General features: G+C 52.3%; 1 protein-coding gene across 1 annotated transcript in view; it reads right to left on the bottom strand.

Moving 5' to 3' along the window:
* The window catches only part of CALN1 (calneuron 1), a 408,758-nt gene that overhangs the window by 238,320 nt on the left and 154,824 nt on the right, over positions 1-15,614 (bottom strand). The window contains exon 3 of the mRNA XM_045994177.1: positions 11,365-11,508. Within this exon, the coding sequence (XP_045850133.1) occupies positions 11,365-11,508 (144 nt within the window). The remainder of the gene's footprint in view (positions 1-11,364; positions 11,509-15,614) is intronic.

Genomic DNA, 15,614 nt, shown 5'->3' with positions numbered 1-15,614 from the left:
GACAGAATTAAGACCCAACATAAAAGTTTAGAGATAAAGGATGGGTTGTTTCTTACAAAGTTACGCTTGCCCATAAAAAGGTTCTCAGGATAATTAAGAAATTAAAACAGCACGGCATATGCTGTGTGAAAACTTTACGCCAAAAGTGCACTGGGTTGTGTGCCTGGAAGAAGCCGCCTGACAGCGAACGTCCCCTTAGGACACACTTGACCATAAATGTCACCCGAACACGGACCAAAGGTCACATGGCAGAGACCAACAGAAAGCAGAAGTCTAAGTCAAACGCGTTTAAAGAACACTTACACGGGTGAACGATAAAAACTACTCTGAGGCAGACAGAGCACAGAAAATTGAAATAAAAAAACTGTTGGGGGACGCCTGGGTGGCTCAGTGGGTTGAGCCTCTGCCTTCGGCTCAGGTCATGATCTCAGGGTCCTGGGATCGAGTCCCCCATCAGGCTCTCTGCTCCGCGGGGAGCCTGCTTCCTCCTCTCTCTCTGCCTACTTGTGATCTCTCTCTCTGTCAAATAAATAAAATCTTTAAGAAACTGTTGGATGTAAACCAAGGAAGCAAGGTAAGAGCAGTGGGAGAATTGAACACATCAAACTTATCTCAGATAAAAGAACCAAGACACAGGTGAGGCGGTACCAGGGGCAGGGAGACAGCTGCTGTGCGGACACGAAAGCCTTATACCACAGCGGCGACGTGGGCCGGAAAGCACACATTCTCGGTTACGAGGAAAGTCCTCCCAAATGGCAGGTCAAATTTACTTTCCACAATGCAATAAAAAAAGAAAATTTCAACATAAACTTAAAATTCCAGCGTCCTGGAAATTATAAAACACTTGCCTAAAAAATCCACGGAGAAACCGACGGGATACAAATGCGCTAGAAAATATCGTAAAGCAAACCGCAGAACAAGAAAACCACCAAAACACAAGACACGTCCCCAAAGCTCTTCTCAGTGGCAAATTTCCTGCCTTCGCTGCCTTAATTATTAAATAACAAAGAATTAAAATAATCTACTGAAGTTGCTGAAAATGACAACAAAGAAGAGAAACAGGAAAAAAACACAGAAAGACAAAACAAACCCTAAAACATGGAATTAAAACTCAAGGAAAGGATGGGGCGCCTGGGTGGCTCAGTCATTAAGCATCTGCCTTCCGCTCAGGTCATGATCTCAAGGTCCTGGGATCGAGCCCTGTGTCGGGCTCCCTGCTCAGTGGGGAGTCTGCTGGGTTCCCTCTCCTTCTGCCACTCCTGCTGCTTGTGCTCTCTCTCTCTTTCAAATAAATAATTTAAAACCTTAAAAAAAAACAAAACTGGGGGCGCCTGGGTGGCTCAGTGGGTTAAAGCCTCTACCTTCGGCTCAGGTCATGATCTCAGGGTCCTGGGATCGAGCCCCACATCGGACTCTCTGTTCGGCGGGGAGCCTGCTTCCTCCCTTCTCTCTGCCTGCCTCTCTGCCTACTTGTGATCTCTGTCAAATAAATAAATAAAATCTTAAAAAAAAAAACAAAACTGAAGGAAAGGAAGAATGAATCGCCACAGTAGTGGAAAATCCCCTCATCACTCCCTGGTCTGAAATTCAGGCAGAGTGCCACCCTCCCAAGTCCACAGGGACCAAGCTAGTCCATCACAGGCCTGCAGGCATGTGTAAGACAGTAAGGAACGGCGGAGACTGTGGCATCTGCCTGCCTGGAGGAGACCGCTACTCCAGTCCACCCCATGACTGTAGTGAAGGAGTTCAGGTCTGGTCTTGTCAAACGCTCCAAGATTTTAAGAGGAGAGAGAAGTGCATATTTTTAATAAGAGATTTTTCTGCTTTATAAAATGATGTGTGAGCCCAATAAAACAGAGTTGTAAGCTATACTTGGCTGGGAAGGCTACAAGTATACAACTTCTGATTTAGATTACGTACCTGGGTTTGAATCCATTTCCCTAATGTATATTTCCCAGAAAAATCTCCATTTCATGTAGATGTTCCAATGTATTTTTAGAAAACTCTATCAAGTATTCTTTTAAAAAAAAAAGATTTTATTTATTTACTGGACAGAGATAGAACAAACAAGGGGAGTGGCAGGCAGAGAGAGAAGGGGAAGCAGGCTCCCCGCAGAGCAGAGAGCCTGATGCAGGGCTCGATCCCAGGACCCTGAGATCATGACCTGAGCTGAAGGCAGTTGCTTAACCCACTGAGCCACTCCGATGCCCCTCAAGTATTCTTTTCTAAATCTCCCCTATTTTCTTCACTTCCTGCTTATTTTAGTGACAGCTCTATTTAATTCTCCATTAAACATGCCATATTTGTCAGCTTACTGCTTTTTTCCCCAAGAGTCCACTCTTGGAATTATTCACTAAACTGAAAGTGTTTTGGTTTTTAATTTTTAGATGCCAAGAGGGTGGCACCTTATTCAAACTTTTACTGGTTTCTGATTTATTGGATTATAGCCAAGGTTGTGCCTATAATGTCTGTCCTTTGGAATTTAGTTAGATTGTCTTTGGGTTAACATGTAGCCAAGTTTTGTTAAGGTTCAAGAATGGCTCAAGAAAGAAGGATATTCTCTTTTTTGGAGCACAAAATTTGAATTACACAGGCACACCAGACCTACTTGCATACACATATATTCAGTGTCATTCAAGCTGCTACTTGGTTTTATCTACTTGATCATTCTGGAAGGAACGTGTAAAAATCTCCATGACAATTGTTTCTGCCCCTATTTATAGAATCTCTAAAAGTTTTTCCCGAGATAAAAATGTCGCAATAAATGTAACATTCTGATAAAAAAGAAAAGAGAAAGAAAAAACCCCAAGTCCTTAGGTCACTGGGAGTGTCGTTCAGCAAAATATTTCCAGTTCATTCCCTTCTGGGCATGTAGCTGGGCTCTACGTCCCCAAACCCCTTGTTATCAGGCACAGCCATGCGGCACGCTTTCGTTAACGAGAAAGTGACCAGAAGGGACTCAGAACTTCAGGGATCACTATGTGGTCCACTTGGTCTCTTTCCCTGGAGACAGCTCTCATGGGAGCAGACAGAAGCCTCGCTCCGCCAGGACTCCTGAGGGAGGACAGAGAGGACACACCCAGCCAACCCACAGTGGACATGTCATACCCCAGGAGTGACAACTTTTATGATGTGACATGAAGCCATCGGTATTTGGGGGAATTATTTATTATGGCAGCATGAATTAGCCTCTCCTTTCCCGAAACAGATCCCACCCACCCCCCAAACTGAGGCGATCCACCAAAGAAAAACCCAGTCAACCTATGGTAATCAATCCTATTAGTCAACCTATTAGTAATCAATCCTATTAGCAATGACTTGTTGAATAACACTGAACACCGGTCAGGGTGTTCTGAGACAGACCCTCCCACGTATTCCTCTCAGTAAACCTTGCCTGAGAGAAATGCTGTTTGTGTGTGAAGGGCTGGAAGCAGGTTCTCGTGCGCCACATGACACTCCTGTTTCTAGGAAACATGGCTTCTGTCTCCATGACACAGTGTGGGGAACCAGGAGCGAACGACGTTCCTCAGCGGTTTGCTGATCTCTGTTCTGTGAGAGCAGAAGTGCTGGCCTTCCTGCCAGGGAAAAATCGGATGCTCGTGCCATGGCATGACCGGCATCACAATTAACTGTCTCCTGGGCTTTCTTCTGGATTAAATAATTATCGAAAGAAGGTTTTTGAAGACCCAGGTAGCTCCCATGTTTGACCTTTACAGTAGCAACGATGACTACAAGGACTGGGGGGTCGAGAGCTGCTTCTGAGTGCCCTTGAAAGAAAAAACAAGGGGGCACCTGGGTGGCTCGGTGGTTAAGCCGCTGCCTTCGGCTCAGGTCATGATCTCGGGGTCCTGGGATCGAGCCCCGCATCAGGCTCTCTGCTCAGCAGGGAGCCTGCTTCCCCCCCCCCCCCCCGCCTGTCTCTCTATCTACTTGTGATCTCTCTCTGTCAAGAAAAAAAAAAAGAAAGAAAAAACAAGGGACGCTTGGGTGGCGCAGTGGGTTAAACATCTACCTTCAGCTCAGGTCATGATCTCAGAGTCCTGGGATCGAGCCCAGTTTTGGGCTCCCTGCTCAGCGGAGAGCCTGCTTCTCCCTCTCCCCTTTCCCCCAACTCCTGCTCGTTCTTTCTGTCTCTCATAAATAAATAAAATCTTTAAAAAAGAAAGATAGAGAGAGAAGGAAAGAAAAGAAAGGAAAAGACAAGACAAATAACGAGAGAAACAACAAGAGACGCTCACTTCTGGCCACAGTCCGAGGACAAGGGTGTTTTCAGGTCGGCCCCAAATTATCACTCACTTTCTACAACTGCAGGGAGGACCCCAAGTTTAACTGTGGGGTCTGCAGAGTCATAAGTCAAGGTCACAGGCCTCCCAGGTCTCTGCTGTAAAATTTAACACACTGATTGGAAAGGAGGGGGGGCCTACGCCTTGGAAGGGAGACCTCGGGGTGGATTCAGAACACAGAATGTTCAAGTCTCCCCCACATCCTCTCTGATATCTCCTTGAGTTCAGCCAAGACCCACTTGAAGACCTGGAAGAGACAGCTGAGGAGGCTTTCTTGAAACAGGGGCTGCTTATTCTCAGGACCTACACTCACCACGTTTTCCTGCCTTTACACCCATGAGTACGGTCCGATCAGCACATCCCAGGAGTTTCAAGTCTGCTATGGGAGCCCAAAGAGGTGTCAGTGTAACCCCAGGGGACAGGTGCAGCCTGTGATTCCAGGGAGAGAGCATATAAAATGGCTGGGGCGGCTTTTACTGAAATGGGGACTCGTACCAGCAACTGCTTTTATTATAAACACTGGCTTGAGTAGCTGGAAGTGGTGCAAATGGTTCGGTCTTAGCTGAAACCTGGATTCACTGCGTCTAGCCATCAGTAGGTCAAGGTGGTAGACTTTTCCTGAGTCAACGTGGGAGAAGGAATTTCTGAAGGAGACGGGAATGTTGCAGTAGGTTTTTCCATGAACATCCATCACCGCTGTATATACCAAGAGGACCTGAAAAGGATTCCCCTCCTTAGAGCAAGAGGAAACCCAAAGACACCATCTTTAATTCACAGATCCTGTTCTAGGTCAGGCCTGACTTCTACAAGAGTGACCTAAGGAGAGGCGGCGTTCGTCATCGAGCCGAAGGTGACAGCAGCAGACGATTCGGAGCAGGAACTGCAACCGGAATGCTCACACACAGGTTTAAAATACTTGGGTATTTTATCTGGAGTGTGTGCGTGTATGTGTGTGCCCTGTTCCGTCACTGCGCCAATGTCCTGTTGTCACCGCAAGTGACCTGTACCTGCTGAAATCACAAGAAGAGAAAGTATCTACTAGATAAGTGGTTAAGGGGGCACCTGGGTGGTTCAGTGGGTTAAAGCCTCTGCCTTCGGCTCAGGTCATGTTCTCAGGGTCCTGGGATCAAGCCCGGCATTGGGCTCTCCGCTGAGCGGGGAGCCTGCTTCCCTTCTTCTCTCTCTCTGCCTGCCTCTCTGCCCACTTGGGCTCTCTCTGTGTCAAATAAACAAATAAAATCTTTAACAAATAAAAATAAAAAAAGAGATGTCATTACAATCTTGGGTTCATCAGGTCGTCCTAGCAGCGTGAACTGGGTAACGTGAAACCTCTGTTGTTCCTTTTTCTCACCTACAAAAGGAGCGTCAGACTGCTCAGTACTCAGGGCTGACGTGAGGACGAGTATGTCTGTAAACAACGTGCCTAGAGCAGAGTGACGCCCACGGGGAGATTCTGTGTGCATTAGCGCGCTCTCCTGCCCTTCGGCTGTTACTAGGGTTTGCTAACACTGGCGAGCGCGGGACAGACGCGGTCATTATCACCATCGCCCCGTGAAGCCGTAGCACCGCAAGGTCAAAGCACAATCAGCAGTCATTCACTAACTCGGACTGAAATCTGTCGTAGTGTGGTGCTATTTATGCCTAGTCACAAATGCAAGTATTTGGGTACGTCTCTGGAACTGACCTCCGACTAGACCTCCGTGGTGTGAAGGTCAACCCCGTACTCTGAGTTCCTGGCAGGACACTGCGGGGGGCTGCACTCCACGGAGGGATCCTCCAACCAGGAAACACGGGGGTCGGCTTCCTCCTCCTCAAAGTATGCCCTAGACTAGCACTCCTCAAGCTTCCCTGTGTCTGTGAACCCCCTGGGGCTTTTGTTAAAATGAAGGCTCAGATTTGGCTCAGGTCATGATCCCAGAATCCTGGGGTGGAGTCCGGCATCGGGCTCCCTGCACACCGGGGAGCTGCTCCTCCGCCTGCCTGACGCTCTCCTGCTTGTGCTCGCGCTCCTCTCTCTCTGACAAATAAAGTCCTTAAAAAAAAAATGCGGCTCACAATCCGCAGGGGTGGACCTGGGATGGACCTGGGATTCTGCATTTTAAGCAAACTCCGAGGCAACACCTATTCCCCAGGTCCCAGAGCTGAAGGAGGGAGAAGGTCAGAGTCCCCGTAGGTCAGAGCTCTGTCTGGGGCGGCCTCCTGGCTTTCGGGTAGGGCGGACTGACCACAGACAGTCCTCTTCCTTCAACAAATTCCCAAAGGAAAAAGCTCCCTTTCTGCCTTCTAGGCATTTACCTCACACTCAGACATTCTTGTTCATACAAATATCCACAGGCTTCACGATTTCTGGCAAGCTCTGGATTTTTCTTTCTGCCAAAGGTCCCGCGGTCACGTCCCTGGACACACCGCTGTCCACAACGTGGTCGGAGTGTCTCAGTGGGTCCCAGCTTCTGGGTCCCACCCTGTGGTCTCTCATTCTACTGCCTGTGTTGTTTGTTTGCGACACGCCCCCAGCTGTGTTTCAAAGCTCACCAGGTTTGGAACCCTCTGCTTTTGGCTAGAAAACTCCAACCGCTGCCACCTCACGCCGGCAGCTCGTGGGCAAGCATCTCCCTGCCACGGGAAAGAAGGCGGCCGTCCCGCTCGCCGAACAGAGGGACACAGTCCCAGAGCCTCCCGGCGAGGGTGCGGACGTGGGCGACGCAAGAGCTCCTCTGAGTTAAGCTGGTACTTTCTGTCTTCGGGGACGTCATGAGTGACAACAGAGAGGTCCCCATCGTGACGAGTCAGCAAAGAACATGCCTATAGGGAACAGGAAGGAGGCTGCCAGCAGGGACATTGCTAACTGTCCCGTGTGACTCTGGCCCCAGTTTTGTTCTGGGCAGTTCAGTGGCTTATCACAAAACCACCCAGGGGCGCCTGGGGGCCTCAGTGGATTAAAGCCTCTGCCTTCAGCTCAGGTCATGATCTCAGGGTCCTGAGATCAAGCCCCGCATTGGGCTCTCTGCTCAGCGGGGAGCCTGCTTCCCTTCCTCCCTCTCTGCCTGCCTCGCTGCCTGCCTCGCTGCCTACTTGTGATCTCTGTCTGTCAAATAAATAAATAAAACCTTGAAAAAAAATAAATAACCACCCAGAACTGAATCTTGCCAACCGCAGAAATAAGCAAGTTCACACACAGTGGCCACCAGAAAAATCCTTTCAAAATCGAACTAAACGGAGTCAGATTCACTATTGGGACAGAGATGGACCTGAAATCAAGCCACAAACCCGTTCTGAGACAGGAAGTCATCTCGAAGCCCCACATCTGCCGGAATTCCACGAGACTCTGCACCCTGGAGGGGCAGAAAGGAATTCAGGGAGGAGGAGGGCAGGGTCTGCCTTTGTTCCAAAGCAGGACTTGTGCTGGGTAAGCGCAGGAGCCCTGAGGGGAGCTTGTGCAGGGAGAGGGCGGCATGACCACCTGCCAGCGGGGCCCTTGCAGAGGCCACGAGCTGTGAGAATGTCTCCTGGTTTGACCGTTTCCGGAAACTATGTGCAAAGCAAGGTTCATTCCAGAGGGCCACAGTGGGGCGGTCAGGGACAGTCTTCAAAGCTGGAGGGCCGTCACAAAGAGCCACTGGGTCTTGGGGACCCCAACGCCATACTCCCTGGGGGAAGGAGGCAGCTCGAGGGCCCCCGGGACTGCTGAGGGAAACACAGAGGAGCGGGGGCGTGGCAGAGCCCACGGTCCTTTGCAAGCAGCCTTTCTCACCGCTCCTCTGGCAGAGGTCAGCCTCGCAGATAGTTGTACCATGACTGTCTTAATTCTGCCAAGGCTGGCACGAAACTAGGACCGAGATGCATCGAAGCGAAGTCGATTCCCCACGAGCCTGATGGAGAGGGCTGCGGGCTTCCAGGTTCTGGGCTGCAGGGGAGATCCCGGCAAGAGGGACCAGGAAAGGGGCATCCCAGCTCCCGCCTGGTGCTGGGACCAAAGTCACCTCAGCTGCAGAAGCTGGGAAGGGGTTCTGAACGGCGAGAACCGAGAGCGGGCGTGCAACCGAGTTTCCAGTTACAAGAAAGAACATTGGCCATCAAAGGCCAAAGAGCAAGCAGGGGGCACTGGGCACAAATTCTGGTTTTCTGTTTATTTAACTGTGAGCAGATCTGCCCACACGGTGTACATACGTGTGCACACGCACGCGCGCGCACACACACACACACAGTTTCAGCACTTATACCAAACTGGCCACAGGCCAGCAGAGCGACCCCAGACCCTACAGCCTGCCTTCCCTCGTGTCCTCTGGAAAACAGACTGGAACCGTCTGGCTCCTGCAGGCTCCGAGGCCCGGAAAGCCCGCCGCGCTCCCTCATCCGAGGGGCTACTAGTACACGCCCAGCGGCAAGGCCTGCCACTCCCAAGGAACCACCTAATGAATGTGTCGACTTGGTGTGCGCAGACACGCTGGGGCTCTTCTAGCTGCGTCTCGTGCCGAAGAGATGACCTCACCGCCGGGCAAACCGGCAGGGACCCCAGGAAGAGCAGGTCGGTGTGTGGGCCAGACCTGCTCCTAATCACAGACAGCTGGGGGGGGTAGGTGGAGGCCCTGACCCCCCCCCCCCCCCCGACGGCAGGCTCTGGGGCCCGGGAGGCTCCATCAGCCCACAGCTAAGAATCCAAGCTCCAGACCAAACACCCTATTTTCTTGGCAGTATCCCCACAAAAATTTCTGCCGTTCCACAAGTTTCACGCCAAAGAATGGCTTCATTCAGTAAGGCTGGGTGTGTGGGGAGAACCCCCAGTTACAGAAGCTAGAAAGGAAGTTTATAATTAGGACCTTATTTTTTTTGAACAGAAGCTCAAAAAGCCCATTAAGCCAAAGACACGGAGACGCGGCCCGTCCACATCCGAGCGCAGCATCCCGGAAATCCCACTTAGCAGCTCCAGTCACGGGACTGGTGAAGACACACATTTCAGCCTCCGAATGGGCATCTGTCCCTGAGCTCCTGCCACACTCAGGTGATCAGTAAACCAGCAGCGCAATTCTTCCGACGTACATCGCTGCTGTGTTCACGTTCTCTGCATTAAACCTTTTGTAGGACTCAATAACATCGTAAAAAAAATTATAATCAATCAATCTTTTGTAGGCAACAAGAACAACAAAAAAACCGGAAGAAGCTACGTTTGCAAAGGAATGTGTTTTTACCTGATGGTGTCACCATCACCGTGAAGCAGCTGATGACCTCAGCTTTTTTTTTTTTTAAGCTGAGCTTTTGTTAAGGGAATGAGCAGAAGTCCCCTACAAGAGAATTGCTGAGTCCTTTTAAGTTTGTCTGGAACGTTCTGCCTTCTGCTTGGGTAGTGAGGATGGCGAGTTGTAAATCAATGGATAGAACTTTGGAAGCTCTTGAACAAAACCCCCCGGGGAGCTCTGCTCGGGTCCTGATGGGTCCCGTGCACATCGGGGACACACAAGATGCCCCTGGGCCTCTGAGACCTCATGGACTCAGGGAGGATTTGCAACACGTATAAACTTCCCGCGAGCTGAGCTCCACTGAGGGAATCCACAGAGACACACCATGGACTTGGAGGGAGACCCTTCAGTTTCAGAGGAGTCACACCCGCAGCTGGGCTGCCCCTTTCTATTAAAGGTTGCTAACTCCATTCGACGAGGTTTTCTTACCGGAGTTGTGGTCAGAGAATCAAAAGCACAGAGTCCTTGTTCCGTAAACGGGAGTTTAGATTACGACTTCTATTATTTTAAGGAGGAAACTTTTTTGGAAATGTATCTCCAAAATGCTGATGGGGTCAGCGGAGGACAGATTTGCTCTCTGACGTGTGCTCTGCTGCAGCTTTTCAGAACTCTCTAAAGCAAGCCGCTCAACGTGAAGCAAGGTCACATCAGGCCTGCAGAGACACGGTGAGTCACAATCCCTCTGAGTTGTAAGGACAGGCTGGGACTGCTCGTGCCACTGAACACCCCTGATGAAACACCCCTTTCCTGGACCAGAAAATAAATGTCCACAGCTGCACTTGGAGGCTGGCACGGGACGGCATTCACCATATGGTCACCCTGATTAGCATCCTTCCAGCAACTCCGGCAAGACAACACAGAGAGCCAAGCAAACATCTCCCAACCACGGTCTTTCCGTCCAGGGGACTTCCTGACCCCATATGCTGTGTCCTGCTTTTTCCTAGTGTAATTCGTGCTCTACCTGAGAGGCCCAGTGCCCACCACTCTGGACCCCTTAGCCCCGGGATCAAGCTGCTTTTCAGAGCGGGAGAGAGTGCGTTAGAAAAACCAAAAACAACAACAAAGTAAGAAAGCTTTTTCTTGGACTGTCAGCCAAGGCCAAATCTAAATGTCGGGAAGGTCACAACTGGTTTGGGACTGCCTTGGTGGTTTGCAACAGGGAAGAACCTTAAAGATGTCCTGGGTCCCTTTTTAGAACTTTTAAAATACAGCGAAGCCCTTTTCCCCAGTGAGGTTGTATATAGAAACCCAGCAAGTAAAACGGAGAGGAAAGAAGCTGTTTTTACACGCACACAATGGCATATGATTTGGCCCTAAAAAAACGATGTACAAATAAATACATGCTATAAAATGAATAAACTTGCAAACATTATGCTAAGTCCAAGCAGCCCGTCACAAAGGACTCCCATCATAGGATTCCGTTTCTATGAAATGTCCAGAGAGGAGACAAAGTAGATTCGTGGTTGCCTAGGGCTTGGGGGAGACAGGGATGAGAGGTGGCAGCTAAGAGGCAGAGTTTCTTTTTGGGGGTGACACTGTCCTGTAATTGATTAGGGCATTGGTTTCCCAAATCAAGTGAAGATGCTAAAAGCCACTGAGTCACCCCGAGTCAACGGGGGAGAGTCACGGCATGGCTAGCGCGTTCCATCCCCAGGAAGCTGTGTGCGAGGGGGGAGGGGACCTGCAAGGGTCCCTGGTGGCCTTCACCGGCCAAGCCGCCTCCTCTGTAAACCAAGACATGAACCCAAGCCTGTTGACAGCGAGGGCAAGGCCCTTTATAACGCCAAGGCCCCGCTGAGGTGCCGGGCTCGTCTGGGGGACGCCCGCGCTCCCGCTCCCGGGCTCACCGTCCATGTCCAGACGCTGCATGATGATGGCCAGCTCCACCTCGCTTGGCATGTACCCCAGGGACCGCATGGCCATGCCCAGCTCCTGCTTGGAGATGAAGCCATTCCCGTCACGGTCCAGAACCCGAAAGGCCTCTCGGATCTCTGCAAAGAGAAAGCGAAGAAAGTCGGACGGTCACACGGCTTGGTCCACTGCCCTGAACTCCCCGGCGGTCCTCCACCGACGCACCCAACGTTTCCTTACAGACACGAATATGGCAGAACCCTTAAATCGGACAGAAGAGCGGCCAAAGAGGGACAAACCGAAGAAAGGGGAGAAGGGGAATGAAAGGGAAGGGAAGGAGGAGGAGGGGAAAGTAAAAAAGAAAACCAGCCCTGAACATCCCTAGAACACCAGAGCTGGCACACAATTTGACGGCCGTCCCGGTGGAGACCCGAGCTCGCTGAGGACCCTTCCTGGGCAGGAGTGAGCGCGTTAGGTTTCGGCTGTGAGGGCAGGGCTGCCTTGTAACCTGGGCGCTTCGTTTACAGGAAAGGAGGACGAGATTCCCCTCCACAAACCCGTAGGAGGACGGGAGTTATTAGCTTGCTGCTTTTATTTCGTCCTCTAATTTACAGCTATTCCATGGGTATAAACAACCTCAGATCGATGAGAGTGTCATAAAAGCCCAAAAGGCCTCTTTAATCACATTTTCTCGGCTGGCAGAGGACTCCGCGGTCAATAAGGCCATTCCCACTCGGCAGGTGATTGCCCCTCCTCCGACCCCAACCTGAGCTGTCCTGCCTCCCGCCAGGACCCCTCCCTCCAGAGCCCCCCGGGCCTGCTGGTTCTAGGTTGGCTGAGCGTTTCCGAACCCATCCCACGAGGCGTGGCGTGGGGAATTCGCGGTCAGGGTCTGAAGGTGACAGGTCTTGCCCTAACTTCACCGGTGAACCTGGTGCGGGCAGGTGTGGCCGCCACAAACATTCGTCACGTGTTCAACAAGGATCGGCGTCCGCACCTGAGGCGCACGAAGCCAGCACCCCAGAGAACCAGCCGGCTGCTGGTCTTGCCCTACAGCCCGGCGGGGCCGGAGAGACCCACGCGGAAACGGACAGGCTCTCCTGAAACCACCCCAAGACCTGGCCTTCACCCATTCCCCTGCTACTTCTCGAAATGGCCCGCGATGCTCCCAGTAAACACCTGGAAACAAGCTTTGGTCCCTTCCCACTTGCACGAATTTCCCAGGGTTGCTGCCACAAATCACTACAAATGTTGCGGCTCAAACAGCAGAAACTCCTTCTCTCACGATCTGGAGATCACGAGCACGGTGGGGACAGGGCTGAGCTCTCCTAAGGCAAGAATCTGTCCCATCTTCCAGCTTTGGGCGGCAGCTGGCACGCCTTGGCGCATGGCCAGGTCCCCCCAGTCTCTGCCTCTGTGACCACATCGCGTTCTTCTCCTCAACACCTCGATGTTGGTGCTGTGATCCTCCTCTGCCTCCCATTCACGAGGTGGCACTCAGGACTGACCCAGATAACCCAGGATAAGCTCCCTCAACCGAACATCTGCAAAAGCCTTTTTTTTCCTCAAAGAAATACTTGCAGGTTCCAAAGTTGAGGGCCTGATACCTCTGGGGCCCGATTTTCACGGCCGCACTACCCATCCGGGACTGACCTGAAACACCCCGCCTTCCTCTTTAGGGGCCTAATCCTGTCGGTCCGTCAAGGCTGAGTCAGGGACCGTGGGTTCTACACAAACGTCTTTGCCCACCAGGGCCAACGTTCTCTCCCTTTCTGCTCCTGTCATTCCTTTCTCATGACATCAGCCCGTCCCGTCTAAAGATTCGATGTTGGTGCAGACGTCTCGGCTTCTCTTCGTCTGCTTCCTCCTTCTTCGTAGGAGGCGACGCAGACAGCTGTTGAATGGGTCACATCCCCGTACGCAAGGACAGTGCATAAGCAGCAAACCCACCGTCGACACAGACTCTGCACGCGGGGCGCTTTCTGAGAACCGGTGTGGGCTCCGCGGGCAGAAGACCAGCCTGTGAGCCGCGACCCTAGGCTCCCGGCCAGGCGCGTTAGCTCATTAGGGCCGCGGCCAAACCCCGAGGCCTCGGATCATTCATGTGTAAAATGAGCTGGGTTGGCGGCGAGGATCCCTAAGGTCCTTCCAGACCTTTTCTGGGAATCTGTGGACGTTGTTAACGTGTTTAAGAGGAGAACAGGAAGCCTGTGTTCTCTTTCAAACCCTATTAATCTACTGTACAAACACCCCTCTTTTTTCCATGGAGGATAAAGGAAAATTTCAGTCTGGTCCTAATTCTGATTCAAGGGGGGCTGTCTGCACTTTTAGGCTTTTCTCACCAATGAAACGTGCCCAAGACTCCCTCGGGCCGCCATATGTTTTCCTACCAAGGCCCAGGTGGCCCGGAAAGAACTCAGAGCCACTACCCAGCGTGAGGTCACAGCACAAGGACAGCGGGCGGAGACCACGGCCTCACCTGGCCTGAGCCCAGAGGCCCACGGCAGGGGCTGCAGAGGAGGGCGCCAGCCCCCAGGGAGGTCAGTCTGGCCCCGCCCAGCAATCAGAGCCTCCATGGCCCCATCCGAAAATGGGCAGGGTTGGATCTCCTTCTAGCCCCTCTAATACGGCTCCACTTCAGAGCTGGCAGCGGTAGGAAATTTCAGATAACAACAGGGGCCGGGGCTGGAGCCAAAGAGGAGGCCAGGGTCCTAGTGGGCCACCTGGACGGCCGGCTGCACGCTGAGCTCAGGCCCCTTGTCCTCCTCTCCTGAGGTGCCTCTCCACTCGCCATCCCTCCAACGCAGTCCTGAGCCCCATGGCTGTTACAATCGCTCCAACAGGGTGACCCCCTTCTGTTGACAGGGTGACAGGGTCTGGCCTCCTTCCTGTGGTCCCCTTGAATGTGCCCTAGATCTCACAAACAAGGGAGCCTCTATCCTTACACTGGACACCCCAGAAAGGCCTCATCAAGGATGTGTAAGAACTTGGCCTGGAAATAAAGGCCTTGATGGGTTTGCCTCCCGCCCCCCATCTCATTGCTCGGCTACTTCTAGTCCCCTCACCCTGGGGCTGCTGGAGTCAGACAGAGGCCACCCCAGGGCTGGACTGCAGGAAGCAGGCAGGCCAGCCCTGCTCTGGCCCTAGCCCAGTGCAAACCAGCTCAGAGTTCTGTTTTCTGTGGCCACCCCAGGTAAGTGGTACAAAGCTGCACTTCTCTGTCTGGCCAGAATTTCTGCTCCTGGCTCCCAGGTAGAGAGTGTGTGCATGTGCGTGCGTGAAGGCAGGAAAAGCTCCCTAACTTCATTTTCTTTCAAAATAACTGGGGGGAAGGGGAGTTGAAACTAGAAATCCGTACTCCAGGCCTCTGGAGATTGAATCTTTCCAAGGCAGGGAAAGCCCAGGCAAACGAGAAGCTTATTAGAAGGAAATGGGTCTTGCAGCCAGAGACATGTGATGTGTGCCTCGTTTTATTTGTATTTTTAATAGCAGACCAGGGTGTGAGAAAGACGCCCATAAAACCAGCGGAGAGACGGAAGCAGGCCGGATCCCCTGGCCTGTGGCTACAGGCAGCCTGCCGGCAACACGGAGGGGTCCTGGCCACGCTCCACATCCTCGGGGAGTGGGGACCACAGGTCAAGCTTCAGGTACCCCCCCCCGTGACGCGGTGTGCTATTCGCCGGAATGTACCCCCTCCCTGGGCTACAGTCCCCGGGGCTCCTGCATCACATAAGTGGGCTGTGCTTTTGGTCTCTGCTTCCATCTCATGCCCCTGTCAGACAGCGGCATGGCAATTCGCCCACCAGCAAGAGGCCTTTGCAGGTACAGCAGGAGCCCCGGTGACGGTGACAAGGGCCTGGCCAACTGTCATTTTGTGAGTCGGAGAGGAAGGGTTCTAAGACACGGCCCCTGGCCAAAGGAATCCAGTCTCTGCATACGGAATCTCCCAGAACCAAAGTCTGCATTCCTGCCGGGGTCTGTGCCTCGCCTCCCCAATGTTCCGGAGCCCAGCAAAGCCTGGACTACAAATCAGCCTGCTTCAGAGCCCAAGGGATTCACGTCTCACTACACCAGCAGGTCAGAGTCATCACCGGTACCCCGAGCAACCCAACCCAGTATCCCCTAAGAACCAGGCTTTGGTTCCACGACGCTCCCCAGGGACACGGGCAATTCAAAGGCAGAGGCACGGTCACCACACAGAACAGACTCGTCAGGCAGGCCGCCCCAGTGAAGTTTGCCTCAGATG

The sequence above is a fragment of the Meles meles genome, chromosome 21 (genome assembly GCF_922984935.1).
Source record: "Meles meles chromosome 21, mMelMel3.1 paternal haplotype, whole genome shotgun sequence".
NCBI classification, from domain to species: Eukaryota; Metazoa; Chordata; class Mammalia; order Carnivora; family Mustelidae; genus Meles; species Meles meles.
This window is presented reverse-complemented; position numbering and strand designations above follow the sequence as displayed.